Source organism: Ahaetulla prasina, chromosome 1, assembly GCF_028640845.1.
Source record: "Ahaetulla prasina isolate Xishuangbanna chromosome 1, ASM2864084v1, whole genome shotgun sequence".
Classification (NCBI taxonomy): Eukaryota; Metazoa; Chordata; class Lepidosauria; order Squamata; family Colubridae; genus Ahaetulla; species Ahaetulla prasina.
In genome coordinates, this window is record NC_080539.1 from 376,502,773 (window position 1) to 376,516,879 (window position 14,107).

The 14,107-nt window shown below is 47.2% G+C and overlaps 1 protein-coding gene across 7 annotated transcripts in view; it reads right to left on the reverse strand.

Annotated features, from left to right (window-relative positions):
• The window catches only part of LOC131188440 (acidic leucine-rich nuclear phosphoprotein 32 family member B-like), a 19,061-nt gene extending 8,525 nt beyond the window's left edge, over nucleotides 1–10,536 (reverse strand). For 6 of the 7 annotated variants that reach the window (XM_058163710.1, XM_058163709.1, XM_058163708.1 and 3 more), the window contains exons 1-2: nucleotides 10,424–10,536; nucleotides 2,798–2,947 (exon numbers count right to left, since the gene is read on the reverse strand). In XM_058163710.1, the coding sequence (XP_058019693.1) occupies nucleotides 2,798–2,947; nucleotides 10,424–10,477 (204 nt within the window). In that variant the 5' untranslated portion in view covers nucleotides 10,478–10,536. Of the gene's footprint in view, nucleotides 1–2,797; nucleotides 2,948–10,423 lie in introns of those variants that run through there. The other variant, XM_058163711.1, reaches the window with a different exon arrangement.
• Between the last annotated feature and the right edge of the window lie 3,571 nt (nucleotides 10,537–14,107).

The window sequence follows — 14,107 nt, forward strand, 5'->3', positions numbered from 1 at the left end:
ATATCTTACTCCAAGGTATAGCACTTTAAAAGAAAATAACTATGGTAAACTCAAGCAGCAGATTGTGGCGGATTTGACTAAAGTGGGAACATCTACAATTGTCTTTGTTGGGAAGAATATCAACAATTAAAATGAATATATTACCTAAAATTCTGTATTTGTTTCAGACTATACCTATTAAATTGATCAGAGGGTACTTTGAGGAGCTGAATAAAGCGATGCTGAAGTATATTTGGCAAGGGAAAAAAGCAAGGATAAAAATAAAATTATTACAAGATAAGAGAGTTAGAGGTGGTTTTGGGCTACCCAATTGGGAACTATATTATCAAGCAGCGAATATGATGTGGATTAAAGAATGGATAACCCTAAAAAATAATAGAATATTAACTCTAGAAGGCCATGATTTGTTGTTGGGATTGCACGCCTTTTTATGGTATGGACAAACTAAATCACAGGGCTATTTTAGAAGACATATAGTCAGAGAAACGTTGTTATTAAATTGGGAAGATTAAGAAAAGTCACTTCTTAAAAATTCCAATGTGGGTTTCACCCATTGAGGCATTCTCTTACTCAATAACATTTAAAAAGGAATATATTGTTAGATATAATGAATTGTTGAATGAAAATCCAACTTAGAATTAGTTACAATCCAACTTAGAATTAGAAGCAGAGGATATAACAATGAATTGGTTTGCATACTTGCAAATACAATCCAGATATGATAATGATGTTAAAACAGAAGGCTTTTATAATAACCTAACGAGTTTTGATGAGATTTTAACAGGTTCAGATGACAACCTGCTAAAGAAACTGTATGGATACTTACTAGAGGTTAAGTTAGAAGCAGAACAGGTTAAAGAGACAATGACTGCTTGGGGGAGGAATTTTGGTCATGGGATAGATCTAGATGACTGGCAGGAATTGTGGATGTATAATTATAAAATGACGATGTCGACAGCATTTAAAGAGAATTTGTATAAGATGTTTTACAGGTGGCATCTACCCCCAACAAGAATTGCTAGAATGTCTAAGGACAAATCTGAAAAATGTTGGAAATGTCATCAGATACCTGGATCATATTACCACATGTGGTGGACATGCATTGAAGCTAAAAGATATTGGACTAAAATACACACGTGGCTGGAAAAAAAATGATTAAAAAGCATATTGACTTTAAGCCAGAAATCTTTCTGTTGGGAATTATACCGGAGATATATACTAGAGATATAAAATATTTGATTGTGAATATTATTACAGCAGCTAGGATTGTATTTGCAAAAAAATGGAAAAATGAAGTTACCTTTGCAAGATGAAATAATTAGAAAAATGTTGGATTGTGCAGAGATGAGTAAATTAACATTTGAAATTAGAGAACAAGAAGATAAACAATATTATAAAATATGGGATTTATTCTATAATTGGTTAAATGGAAAGATATGTTAGGAAAAATGAGTATAAGATATATGTATGGAAGAGATGATTATTTTGTGAATGCACAGGAAGATATGTTAACACCAATGCAGCACGTTGTAATGGAATTGATTTGATGAGGTTTTTTTATTTTATGTTTAAAAATAAATAAAAATTTTCAAAAAAAAAAAAGAGGTGTGTACTGCAACTCCCAGAATTCCCCAGCCATCCACGCTGGCTGGGGAATTCTGGGAGTTTTAGAATAGAATAGAATAGAATTTTTTATTGGCCAAGTGTGATTGGACACACAAGGAATTTGTCTTGGTGCATAGGCTCTCGGTGTACATAAAAGAAAAGATACGTTCATCAAGGTACAATATTTACAACACAAATGAAGGTCAATATATCAATATAAATCAAAAGGATTACCAGCAACAAAGTTACAGTCATACAGTCGTAAGTGGAAAGAGATTGGTGATGGGACCGATGAGAAGATTAATAGTAGTGCAGATTTAGTAAATAGTTTGACAGTGTTGAGGGAATTATTTGTTTAGCAGAGTGATGGCCTTCGGGAAAAAACTGTTCTTGTGTCTAGTTGAAGTCCACACCTGTCGTGTCCCACTCCTCCGCTGACGGCCGGGTCAGGGAAATCCGAATCAGGCGTGCCTCTGCAGCTCTGCCAAAGTCCTAGCAAAGTCCTCAGGGCAGGCAGGAGACCAGAAAGTGACTTCAGCAAGATATGTTCGACTTTGCCTGACTCAGAGAATGCCAGAAAACAGATCCTTTATATAGGCCATGGGGTGTGGCTCCATGACTCAGCACTTATCTAAGCCTGCCCCTCCCTTCCTTCTGACGCCGCCGCCTATCAATTCTTATGAAGCGAGGGTCACTCCAGTCGGCAGCTGTTGGTAATTGACCTCCCTCAGGCTCACATGCTGTCGGGGAGGGGTCTAATTGCTCCGTTTGCCTGGGCATGGAGCCAGGGCTGGGGCCGGGAGGTGCTTCCTCCTCCTCAGCCTGTCTGGGCATGGAGCCAGGGCTGGGGCCGGGAGGTGCTTCCTCCTCCTCAGCCTGTCTGGGCATGGAGCCAGGGCTGGGGCCGGGAGGTGCTTCCTCCTCCTCAGCCTGTCTGGGCATGGAGCCAGGGCTGGGGCCGGGAGGCATACTAGGACATTCCTCAGCGTTCGGAAGCAGATAAGAAGGCCCCGGCTGCGGTGAGAGCAGGCAAGACACAACACCACCTCTTAAAGTCTACCAAGATTGGCTGATTTACAGTGAACAGCCCACTGCAAAGTACAAAAGCTCCCCCCAAGCTCCGATCCGGCTCAACACACACACACACAATTTTTGTGCAGCCAATCCTGCCGTCCTGTGCCCAGGTGCTCACCTTCTGGAGTTTGTTAAGCTTGGGAAGGTTAGAGATGGAGACAAGACCGGTGTTGATCATGCTCAGGTATTCCAGGTTTTCGAAGTCGGAGGAGAGCCCGCTGATCTTGCCATCGTCGGAGCGGCAGTTGTCCAGCACCAGCTCCTTCACCTAGGAAAGAAAGACGTTCGAAGTCTGGCTCCCAGAATTCCACCGGGCAAACAGCTAGGGGATTCTGGGGGATGTGGTCTCATTTATGGATCTATGTGTGTGTGTACAGAAGAGAGATTTCAAGGCAGTTCCCTCAAACCTCCCAGAAGTCACCGGTTCACTGGAGACACGACTGACCTGACAGCCCAGGTAGTCCTCGACTTTACAACGGTTCATATTTAGTGACCGTTCCAAAGCAGTGAAAACAGAGAGTTAGGATCATTCTTCACACTTTATGACGGTTGCAGTATCCTGGGGTCGCGGGATCTCTTTCTTTTGCGACCTTTCGACGAGCAAAGTCAAGGGAGAAGCCAGGTTCACCTAACTGCAGTGATTCACTTAACAACGGTGGCAAGAAAGGTCTTTAAAATGGGGCAAAAGTCACTTAACCACTGCCTCGCGACAGAAATGTTGGGCTCCATTGTGGTTGTAAGTTAAGAATAGAATAGAATAGAATTCTTTATTGGCCAAGTGTGATTGGACACACAAGGAATTTGTCTTTGGTGCATATGCTCTTAGTGTGCATAAAAGAAAAGATACGTTCATCAAGATACAACATTTACAACACAATTGATGGTCAATATATCAATATAAATCATAAGGATAAGGATAAGGACTACCATGTTTCCCCGAAAATTACGACCCACCCTACTAGCTTGCTACATGTATGCCCAATATAAGCCCTACCCTCGAAAATAAGCCCTAGTTAAGACCCTGCCCACTCCAGGGTGCATGGGTAAAAATTAAGCTTGGGTGGGGAAGGAGCGGCCCTACTACTTTCTTTTGGACAGTTGCAGCCAAGCCTTGCACACCTCAGCCCATTTTTTCTGCAACCGGCACGGCTTTTCTGAAGGCCTTTGTAGCCGATAACAGAGCTCCGGATCGATCCAGAGTTCTGTTATCGGCTGCAGAGGCCTTTAGGAAAGCCTTGCTAGCCGAAGAAGTTCTTGACAGCGAAAAGGAGGCCCGGGGAGGAGGGGGGGGGCGGTGACGCACACAAGTGAAGTGCATCAGTCCCCCCCCTTGCAAATAAGACCTAGTGCCCCCTTTTTTGGTGGCAAAAATATAAGACAGGGTCTTATTTTGGGGGAAACACAGCAGCTGTACAGGCAGTCCTTGATGAACAATCATTCGTTTAGCAAAGTTTACAGCATCACTGAAAAAGGGGAGTAGCTATGGCAGCAGCCCCATGGCCCTGCAATCAAAATTCAGGCACTCGGCACAACCGGTGTGTATTTGCGATGGCTGGATCACCGGACCACCATTTGCAACCTTCCCACAAGCGAAGTCAAGGTGGGACGCCAGGTACATTCAAGAACTGCGGCAAATGGCATTTAGATCCTAAGAAACTATCGTGTAATGTATCCAGATATGCAAGCAAAATGTTGGAGATGTAATTGTGATGACGCTACGTATTTTCATATTTGGTGGAGTTGCAAGAACATTTAAGGCTTTTTGGATAAGAATTTGCTGGATTATACAAAATGTTCTGAAAAAGAAGATAAAGTTCCTGCCGCAATTTTTTCTGCTGGGAATTATTACAGATTCTACAGTAATTGAGACTAAACTGATTTTAAATCTAGTAACAGCGGCAAGATTACTGATAGGACAATACTGGAAGAAAAAAGAAGTACCCACAATAGAAGAATGGATATTGAAAGTTGCCAATTTGGCTGAGATGGCGAAAATCTCAGCCTTTTTGAAAGACAATACACAAGAAAGATACTTAAATGAATGGAAAAAATGGATTGACTATATCCAAAATAGATATCAGACTAAGAGATATCAGACTGCCTTTGAATGATTAGGATGTATTATTTTTGATTGCTATGGGGGAGGTTAGGATTTGATTTTTTTTTTTATTTATTTATTAAATTTTTATACCGCCCTTCTCCCGAAGGACTCAGGGCGGTGTACAGCCAAAATAAAAACAAAGATGTATACAATTTAAAACCAACAATTAAAAAGAGCAAATTTTAAAGGCTGATTATTAAAATTTAAATTAAGAAGTTAAAAATATTAAAAAACCCAATTAAAATACATCACTAATTATGCCAGTCCCGCTTTAATGAATAAATATGTTTTGAGCTCAGGACGGAAGGTCCGAAGATCGGGCACTTGACGCAGGCCGGGGGGAAGTTCGTTCCAGAGCGTCACTGCCCCCACAGAGAAGGCCCTACTCCTGGGGGCCGCCAGCCGACATTGTTTGGCGGACGGCACCCTGAGGAGACCCTCTCTGTGCGAGCGTACGGGTCGGTGGGAGGCAAAGGGTAACAGCAGGCGGTCTCGTAAGTACCCGGGTCCTAAGCCATGGAGCGCTTTAAAGATAGTTACCAAAATCTTGAAGCGCACCCGAAAGACCACAGGAAGCCAGTGCAAGCTACGGAGCAGCAATGTCACGTGGGAGCCACGAGCGGCTCCCATTACTACCCGCGCAGCCACATTCTGGACTAACTGCAGCCTCCGGGTGCACCTCAAGGGCAGCCCCATGTAGAGAGCATTGCAATAATCCAGCCTAGACGTAACCAGAGCGTGAGTGACCGTGCATAAGGCATCCCGGTCAAGGAAGGGACGCAACTGGCGAACCAGGCGAACCTGGTAAAAGGCCCTCCTGGCGACGGCCGCCAGGTGTTCATCAAAAGACAGCCGTCCATCCAGGAGGACGCCCAAGTTGCGAACCACCTCCTTTGGGGCCACTAACTCGCCCCCAACAGTCAGCTGCGGATGACTGTACCGGGATGCCGGCATCCACAGCCACTCCGTCTTGGAGGGATTGAGCTTGAGTCTGTTTCTCCCCATCCAGACCCGTACAGCTTCCAGGCACCGGGACAGCACTTCGACCGCTTCGTTGTGGTGGTCCGGGGTGGAGAAGTACAGCTGAGTATCATCAGCGTACAGATGATAACTCACCCCAAAACCATTGATGACCTCACCCAGCGGCTTCATATAGATGTTGAACAGGGTAGGCGAGAGAATCGACCCCTGAGGCACCCCACAAGTGAGGCGCCTCGAGGACGACCTCTGCCCCCCTGTCAACACCGTCTGCGACCGGTCAGAGAGATAGGAGGAGAACCACCGATAAACGGTGCCCCCCACTCCCAATCCCTCCAACCGGCGCAGCATGGTCGATGGTATCGAAAGCCGCTGAGAGATCTAATAGGACCAAGGCAGAGGAGCAACCCCTATCCCTGGCCCTCCAGAGGTCATCCACCAACGCGACCAAAGCAGTCTCCGTGCTATAACCGGGTCGGAAGCCGGACTGGAACGGGTCCAGATAGACAGTTTCCTCCAGGTGCCGGGGGAGCTGCCATGCAACCACACTCTCTACAACCTTCGCCACAAAGCGAAGGTTGGAGACTGGACGATAATTACCCAAAATAGCTGGGTCCAGGGAAGGCTTCTTGAGGAGAGGTCTCACCACCGCCTCCTTCAAGGCGGCGGGAAAACCCTTCCATCAAAGAAGCATTTATAATCCCTGAGCCAGCCTCGTGTCACTTCCTGAGCAGCCAGCACTAACCAGGAAGGGCACGGGTCCAGTAAACATGTAGTTGCATGTAACCTCCCAGCAACCTGTCCATGTCCTCGGAGCCACAGAATCAAACTCATCCCAAATAACCTCAACAAGACGTGTCTCTGTCGTCTCAGCTGGATCATCGCAATCTTGGTCCAAACTATCCCGAGCTGAGCGATTTTATCGTATAGATAACCGTTAAACTCCTCAGCTCGTCCCTGTAAGGGGTCATCCCGTCCCTCTTGATGGAGGAGGGAACGGGTCACCCGAAACAGGGCGGCCGGGCGGTTATCTGCCGATGCAATGAGGGTGGAAACGTAGGAACGCTTCGCCTCCCTCATTGCCACTAGGTAGGTCCTAGTAAAGGACCTCACTAGTGTCCGATCAGCCTCGGAACGGCTAGACCTCCAAATACTCTCCAGGCGTCTTCTCCGGCGTTTCATCTCTCTCAGCTCCTCGGAAAACCAGGGAGCCAATTGAGATCTACGCCGGGTCAGAGGCTGCAAAGGCGCGACACGGTCCAAAGCCCCAGCCGCGGCCCGTTCCCAGGCCGCAACCAGTTCTTCAGTCGTGCCGTGGGTAAGATCCTCAGGGAACGGCCCAAGCTCCGTCTGGAACCTCTCCGGGTCCATCAGGCGCCTGGGACGGAACCAACGCATTGATGAGAATTGTAGGAGTATAACTGTGTTAGGAGGGAAAATTTTTAGCATATGCTTGTTTTATTTTTAAACTATACCTTGTGTTTGTTCCGGGAAGTTGGGTGGGGGGGGAAAACGGGGAAGAAAAAAGTCTTGTAAAACTTTTTCAATAAAAAAAAAGAACAGCGGCAAGAAAGTTCATAAAATGGGGTAAAAATCAACTGCTTTCACTTAGCAACAGAAAGTTTGGGCTCAGCTGTGATTAAGTCGAGGACTGTCTGTACCTAGGTTAAAAAAAATCAGGAGGCATCCGGTGGTGTCTTTTCTTTTCCGACTCACAAATGTTGTTACAAAGCAAGGCAACACCTTTTCTGCTAGCTAGGCAAAGGTAACCTCTCCTCTTTACAATAGGTAGATCAAGTTCTAAACTACAGGTTGAATTGAGGAGTCTTTAATCTTCTCCGAGGCTCTTCCAATAATCTACCTCTTAGCCCGCCAGCCTTCCATCCTTCCCACTTGCCTGGACAGGCCGATCTCTTTGCATGCGCCAGTGGTGCGCCAATCGAAAAAAGACACACATGCACCTTCTGCAATCTTACCTCACTGCGTTTTACTGCTCTCTATAAATTACTGATTTATACCTGTGCACCATGATCCTTAATTTGATGCTCGCCAAGCTAAATGACACCAAGCTGGCAGGAATAGCCAACGCTCCGGAAGATAGGCTCAAGATACAGAAGGATCTTGACAGACTTGAACATTGGGTGCTAACTAACAAAATGAAATTCAACAGTGAAAAAAGTAAGGTTCTACATTTAGGCCAAAAAAACAAAATGCACAGGTACCGGATATGTGGTACCTTACTCAATAGTAGTACCTGTGACAGGGATCTTGGAATCCTAGTGGACAACCATTTAGATATGAGCCAGCAGTGTGCAGCAGCTGCTAAAAAAGCCAACACAGTTCTGGGCTGTGTAAACAGAGGGATAGAATCAAGATCACGTGAAGTGTTAGTACCACTTTATAATGCCTTGGTAAGGCCACACTTGGAATATTGCATCCACTATTGGTCGCCACGGTGTAAAAAAGATGTTGAGACTCCAGAAACAGTGCAGAGAAGAGCAAGAAAGATGATGAGGGGACTGGAGGCTAAAACATATGAAGAACGGTTGCAGGAACTGGGTGTGTCTAGTTTAATGAAAAGAAGGACTAGGGGAGACAGGATAGCAGTGTTCCAATATCTCAGGGGTTGCCCCAAAGAAGAGGGAGTCAAGCTATTCTCCAAAGCACCTGAGGGTAGAACAAGAAGCAATGGGTGGAAACTAATCAGGGAGAGAAGCAACTTGGAACTAAGGAGAAATTTCCTGACAATTAGAACAATTAATAAGTGGAACAACTTGCCTGCAGAAGTTGTAAATGCTCCAACACTGGAAATTTTAAAGAAAATGTTGGATAGCCATTTGTCTGAAATGGTGTAGGGTTTCCTGCCTGGGCAGGGGGGTGGACTAGAAGGCCTCCAAGGTCCCTTCTAACTCTGATGATTGTGCAATACCAGGTGACAAACATTTCCACTAATTTGGTTAACACATTTCCCAGTGGTGAAAAATTTGCAGACTTGCAACAACACAAAGTTTCTGTCCTGCCAAATTTTCTCTTTCTCTAATTTGGAGCCCTCCCGTTTTTCTCATAAAGTGACTCTAGAGGTGGTGTACAAATTATCCCATCAAGAGTAATTCCTTGCTGGCTGGGGAACTCTGGGAGTTGAAGTCCACCCCTCCGAAAGTTGCTATCGTTGAGAATCACTGAGGACTAGAATGGCGTTTCAGAGAAACACACAAAACTCCACCCCCCAGTCTGCAAAGGAGCAATCCTTGTGCTTTAAGGAGGGTCAACACCTGTGCACCAAACTTATCAAAGTCACATCTTCTCCTGTCTTTCCAAGTGGCCATTTTTGGCGTTAATCCCCCCCCTCCCCCAATCGCTCTTGGTCACCTCTGAGTTGGGAGACTCAGTCTCGGCCCCTTTAAGGAAGAAAACAGCCGGGGGGGGGGAAGGGGGGGTCTGCTCTTGTTTAAAAAAAAGAGGAAAGACCCCCTTCTCTCTTAAGGAACCCAGGCTGGGCTGCTGAGGCAACCTCTGGCACATCTGTAGAGGGTAACCCTCCCCCCCCCTGCAAATTCTGGGTTAACCGACCAGGCCAAACATAATAGAAGCATCACACAGGAACTGAGCTGAAAACGCCACACTAATTTTAAAATTCAAATCATGCGTCATTCGAAAAATAGTCCTTGACTTACAACCGTTCATTTAGTGACGTTTGAAGTTACAACAGCGCTGGGGGGGAAGAGAAGGGCCTCTGGTGGCGCAACAGGCTAATGCAGCCTGTTATTAACAGCAGCTGCTTGCAATTACTTCAAGTTCAAGTCCCCACCAGGCCCAAGGTTGACTCAGCCTTCCATCCTTTGGTAAAATGAGGACCCAGATTGTTGGGGGGGCAATAAAAGTTGACTTTGTATATAAATATACAAATAGAATGAGACTATTGCCTTATACACTGTAAGCCGCCCTGAGTCTTCGGAGAAGGGCGGGATATAAATGCAAAATAATAATAATTATGGCTTATTTTATTTTTTTCACACTTAAGGGCTTAGCACACACCCACATTCCAATGGTCACCTAATCAAAATTTCAGCTATTTGGCTCCTATTTATGACCGGTTGGCCGTTTGTGTGACTCGATTCCCCTTTCTCCGCCCTTCCCCCCCACCAAACTTTCCCCTCCACCCCCCCCCCCGAAAACCCTCCTGGCCTTTTTTTTTTTTTTTTTTGCTTAAGTCGCCCTCCACCCAACAGGATGAGTTTGGGGGGGGTTCGGTCCCTTCTCTAAGCGGGGGGGGGGAGTCTCTCTTGCAAAAAGGGCTGGGGGAGCGGGTGGAAGTTGAGCCCCTCCTCCCCTCCCCGAGACCTCCATCCCTAAGCCTTCCCCCAGGCCTGACCTGGACCCCGAGGTGCGGCGCCCCCTTCCTGCGGGGGAGGGAGGGGGGACCGCATTTCACCGGCGGGGGGGGCCCCCGGGTCGAGCCATTGGGGGAGGGGGGCTTCCAGGCTGAAGGGCGCTGGGGAGACCCTCCTGAGGGGGGGGGCGAGAGAGTTGTAGGGGAGCCCCCCCATTCACAGGAGGGGGGCCTCCCGCGCGCGCCTCCAACATGCCTGCAGGGCAAACGTGTGTGCAAGGGGGGCAGGTGGGGGGGGAAGGAGGAGGCGACCCCCGCACCCGCGGGGGTCTCACCTCGGCCGGCTTCCTGTTGCGCAGCTCCAGCGTCACCCGCTTCCCCATCTCCATGGCGCAGCGCCGCGTTCCCGCCAGCCGGGCAGCCAAGCGCACAAACAACCGCCACGGCCCTGCTCGGCAGGGAAGTGAAGGCGGCGACCGCCGCTGCCCTTTATATAGGGCGGAAACAAAGGGCGGGGCGGGAGGGATGGCGAGTCACCGGAAGAGGCGGAGTCGGTGATGACGCCAAAAGAGGCGGGGTCGGCGTAGGGAAACGCCCCGCCCCCTTGACTCACTCGAGCCCGGCCTGGTGGCTCGGCTCGAGCTGAGGAGGCGGAGCTTCGTCCTCGCTGGATTTGTCTTGGGAGCCAGTGGATCTCTCGGGCGGGATCCGCCGCTCCCTCCGCCGCCTGAGGCGATCTTTTTCCCCGTCCCGAGCGGCTTCCAGCGATCCTCCCGTCTCCGCTCCAGGTTTTTGTCTTTTTCAAAGGGCGCGTTTGAGGCTCCCGTCCTGCGCCTCGGCGGAAGCGGTTCATCTGAATGTTATAAATTCGGGTGGTCCTCGACTTGGGACAACAAAAAGGGAGCCCGACGTTTCCGTGGTTAAACCACAGCAATTGCTAAACCACCGTTTTGCCCCGTTTTGTGACCTTCTTGGACGTCGCTGTTAAGTGAATCCTGTGGTCGTTAAGCGAACCCCCCTCCCTCTGTCTGTCCGTTGCTTGTTGGAAGGAAGTCGCAAACGATGAGCATGTGACTGGGATGCTGCAAACACTTATATACACACACACGCGTGTTACTTGCCAAGTGTCTGAATTTTGATCATGTGACGGGGGGGTGGGCGACACGGTCGTAAGTGTGAAAACTGGTCAGAAGTCACTTTTTTCAGTGCTGCTGAAACTCAACAAGTAGATGTCCTGAAAGGGTCTGCTTCTTTTTTCAAAAGACAACTGGACTTCCTGGTTTTTAATTTGAAGAGGTTTCGCTTCTCAGCCGAGGAGCTTCTTCGGTTCGGTTCTGCAGTTCAGATTTGCTTCAGACCGAAGTTGGCACCACAGCTTCTGGTGGCAAGCAGTTCCACTGGTGAATTGTCCTCACTGTTAGGAAGTTTCTCCTTCATTCCAAGTTGCTTCTCTCCTTGATTAGTTTCCATCCGTATTTTTTTGTCCTGCCTTCAGGTGCTTTGGAAAATAAATTGACCTCCCCCCCCCCTTCTTTGGGGCAGCCCCTCAAATACCAGAATAGTGCTATCTTGTCACCCCTAATTCTTCTTTTCTCTATAGTCTAGATATACCCAAATCCTGCAACCGTCCTTCATGTGTTATTTGTCTCCAGGCCTTTGATCATCTTCGTTGCTCTTCTCTGCACTTTTTCCAAAGTCTCAACCTCTTTTTCGTAATGTGGGGTACTCCAGGTGTGGAGGATTTACAAAGTGGTACTAAGACTTCACGAGATAGATGGGGGCGGGGCCAGTCAGAGGTGGTGTTTACCAGTAACAGAGTTGGAAGGGACCTTGGAGGTCGTCTAGTCCAACCCCCCCTCCTTCTTTGAACTACTCAGAATTTCCGCTACCGGTTCTCCAGAACTGATCAGAACCTGCTGAATAGCACTTCTGCTAAGACTCCACGTGATTTTCATTCTATGCCTCTGTTTATACAACTGAGGATTGTATTCGCTATTTTGGCTGCTGCTGCACAGGGCTGGCTCGCGTTGAAGGGATCTGAAGGGATCATCCACTAGGACTCCCAGGTCCCTCTCACAGCCAATTCTCACCTAATCTGTAACTGATCCTTTGGCTATTTCCTGCCGAGGTGTAAAACCTTGCATTTCTCTAACCAAGCCCCCATCCCCCCCAATCAGGACACCCCCCCATCCAATCAGAGCACAGCCAAGCTTCCACCCAATCAGTTCAAACCCCCACTAGCAGTTAAAAGGAAGAAACAGCTGTGATCACACATTGCTCCCAGAAGCACGAAGCTGAAGCCTGAAGATGACGAATGGGACTTCGTCGAAACGTCGCCAAGACACTTCCAATTTTACGTGGGAGAAAACCCGAATAACCAAATATATATATAATAATATAATATAATAATATAATATATATAATAGGTTTGGTTATTCGGGTTTTTTCCCGCATAAAATTGGAAGTGTCTTGCGAAAACCTCAGAAAACAAATATATATATATATGTTTTCTGAGGTTTTCACGGGTGTTTGTATATAGGTCTTTGGTTGTTCGGGTTTTCTCCCGTGTAAAATTGGAAGTGTCTTGGCGACGTTTCGACGAAGTCTCATTCATCATCTTCAGGCTTCAGCTTCGTGCTTCTGGGAGCAAGCACGAAGCTGAAGCCTGAAGATGACGAATGAGACTAAGCTGTCAGGAATAGCCAACACCCCAGAAGGGGAGCTCAGGATCCAAAAAGATCTTGACGCACATTTGAACAATGGGCCCTATCCAACAAATATATATATATATATATATATATATATATATGTTTTCTGAGGTTTTCACGGGTGTTTGTATATAGGTCTTTGGTTGTTCGGGTTTTCTCCCGTGTAAAATTGGAAGTGTCTTGGCGACGTTTCGACGAAGTCTCATTCGTCATCTTCAGGCTTCAGCTTCGTGCTTCTGGGAGCAATGTGTGATCGCAGCTGTTTCTTCCTTTAACTGCTAGTGGGGGTTTGAACTGATTGGGTGGGAGCTTGGCTGTGCTCTGATTGGATGGGGGTTTTTCTGTGCTCTGATTGGATGGGGGTGTGTCCTGTGTTGGTGGGGGCTTGGTTGTGCTCAGTCTAATCTGTGCTGCAGGGGGATTTGAGCTGGTGAGCTGCACTGCTGCTGTTTGGCTTCGTGTTCGTGGTCGTGCTACATCTTCGTAGTGGGTGTCAGTCTGCTGCATGTATGGATTGGAGGGGTTTGAAGTGGCTAATGTTGCAGCTGCGGTCTGGCTTCTGGTCCTTGGTCGTGCTTCCAATCAGAGCACAGCCAAGCTTCCACCCAATCAGTTCAAACCCCCACTAGCAGTTAAAAGGAAGAAACAGCTGCGATCACACATTGCTCCCAGAAGCACGAAGCTGAAGCCTGAAGATGACGAATGAGACTTCGTCGAAACGTCGCCAAGACACTTCCAATTTTACACGGGAGAAAACCCGAACAACCAAAGACCTATATATATATATATATATATATATATATATATATATATATATATATATATATATATATATATATATATATATATATATATATATATATATATATATATATATGTTTTCTGAGGTTTCTCCGTGTAAAATTGGAAGTGTCTTGGCGACGTTGACGAAGTCTCATTCATCATCTTCAGGCTTCAGCTTCGTGCTTCTGGGAGCAATGTGTGATTGCAGCTGTTTCTTCCTTTTTAACTGCTAGTGGGGGTTTGAACTAATTGGGTGGGAGCTTGGCTGTGCTCTGATTGGATGGGGGTTTTTCTGTGCTCTGATTGGATGGGGGTGTGTCCTGTGTTGGTGAGGGCTTGGTTGTGCTCAGTCTAGTCTGTGCTGCAGGGGGATTTGAGCTGGTGAGCTGCACTGCTGTTTGGCTTCGTGTTCGTGGTCGTGCTACATCTTCGTAGTGGGTGTCAGTCTGCTGCATGTATGGATTGGAGGGTTTGAAGTGGCTAATGTTGCAGCTGCGGTCTGGCTTCTGGTCCTTGGTCGTGCTTCCA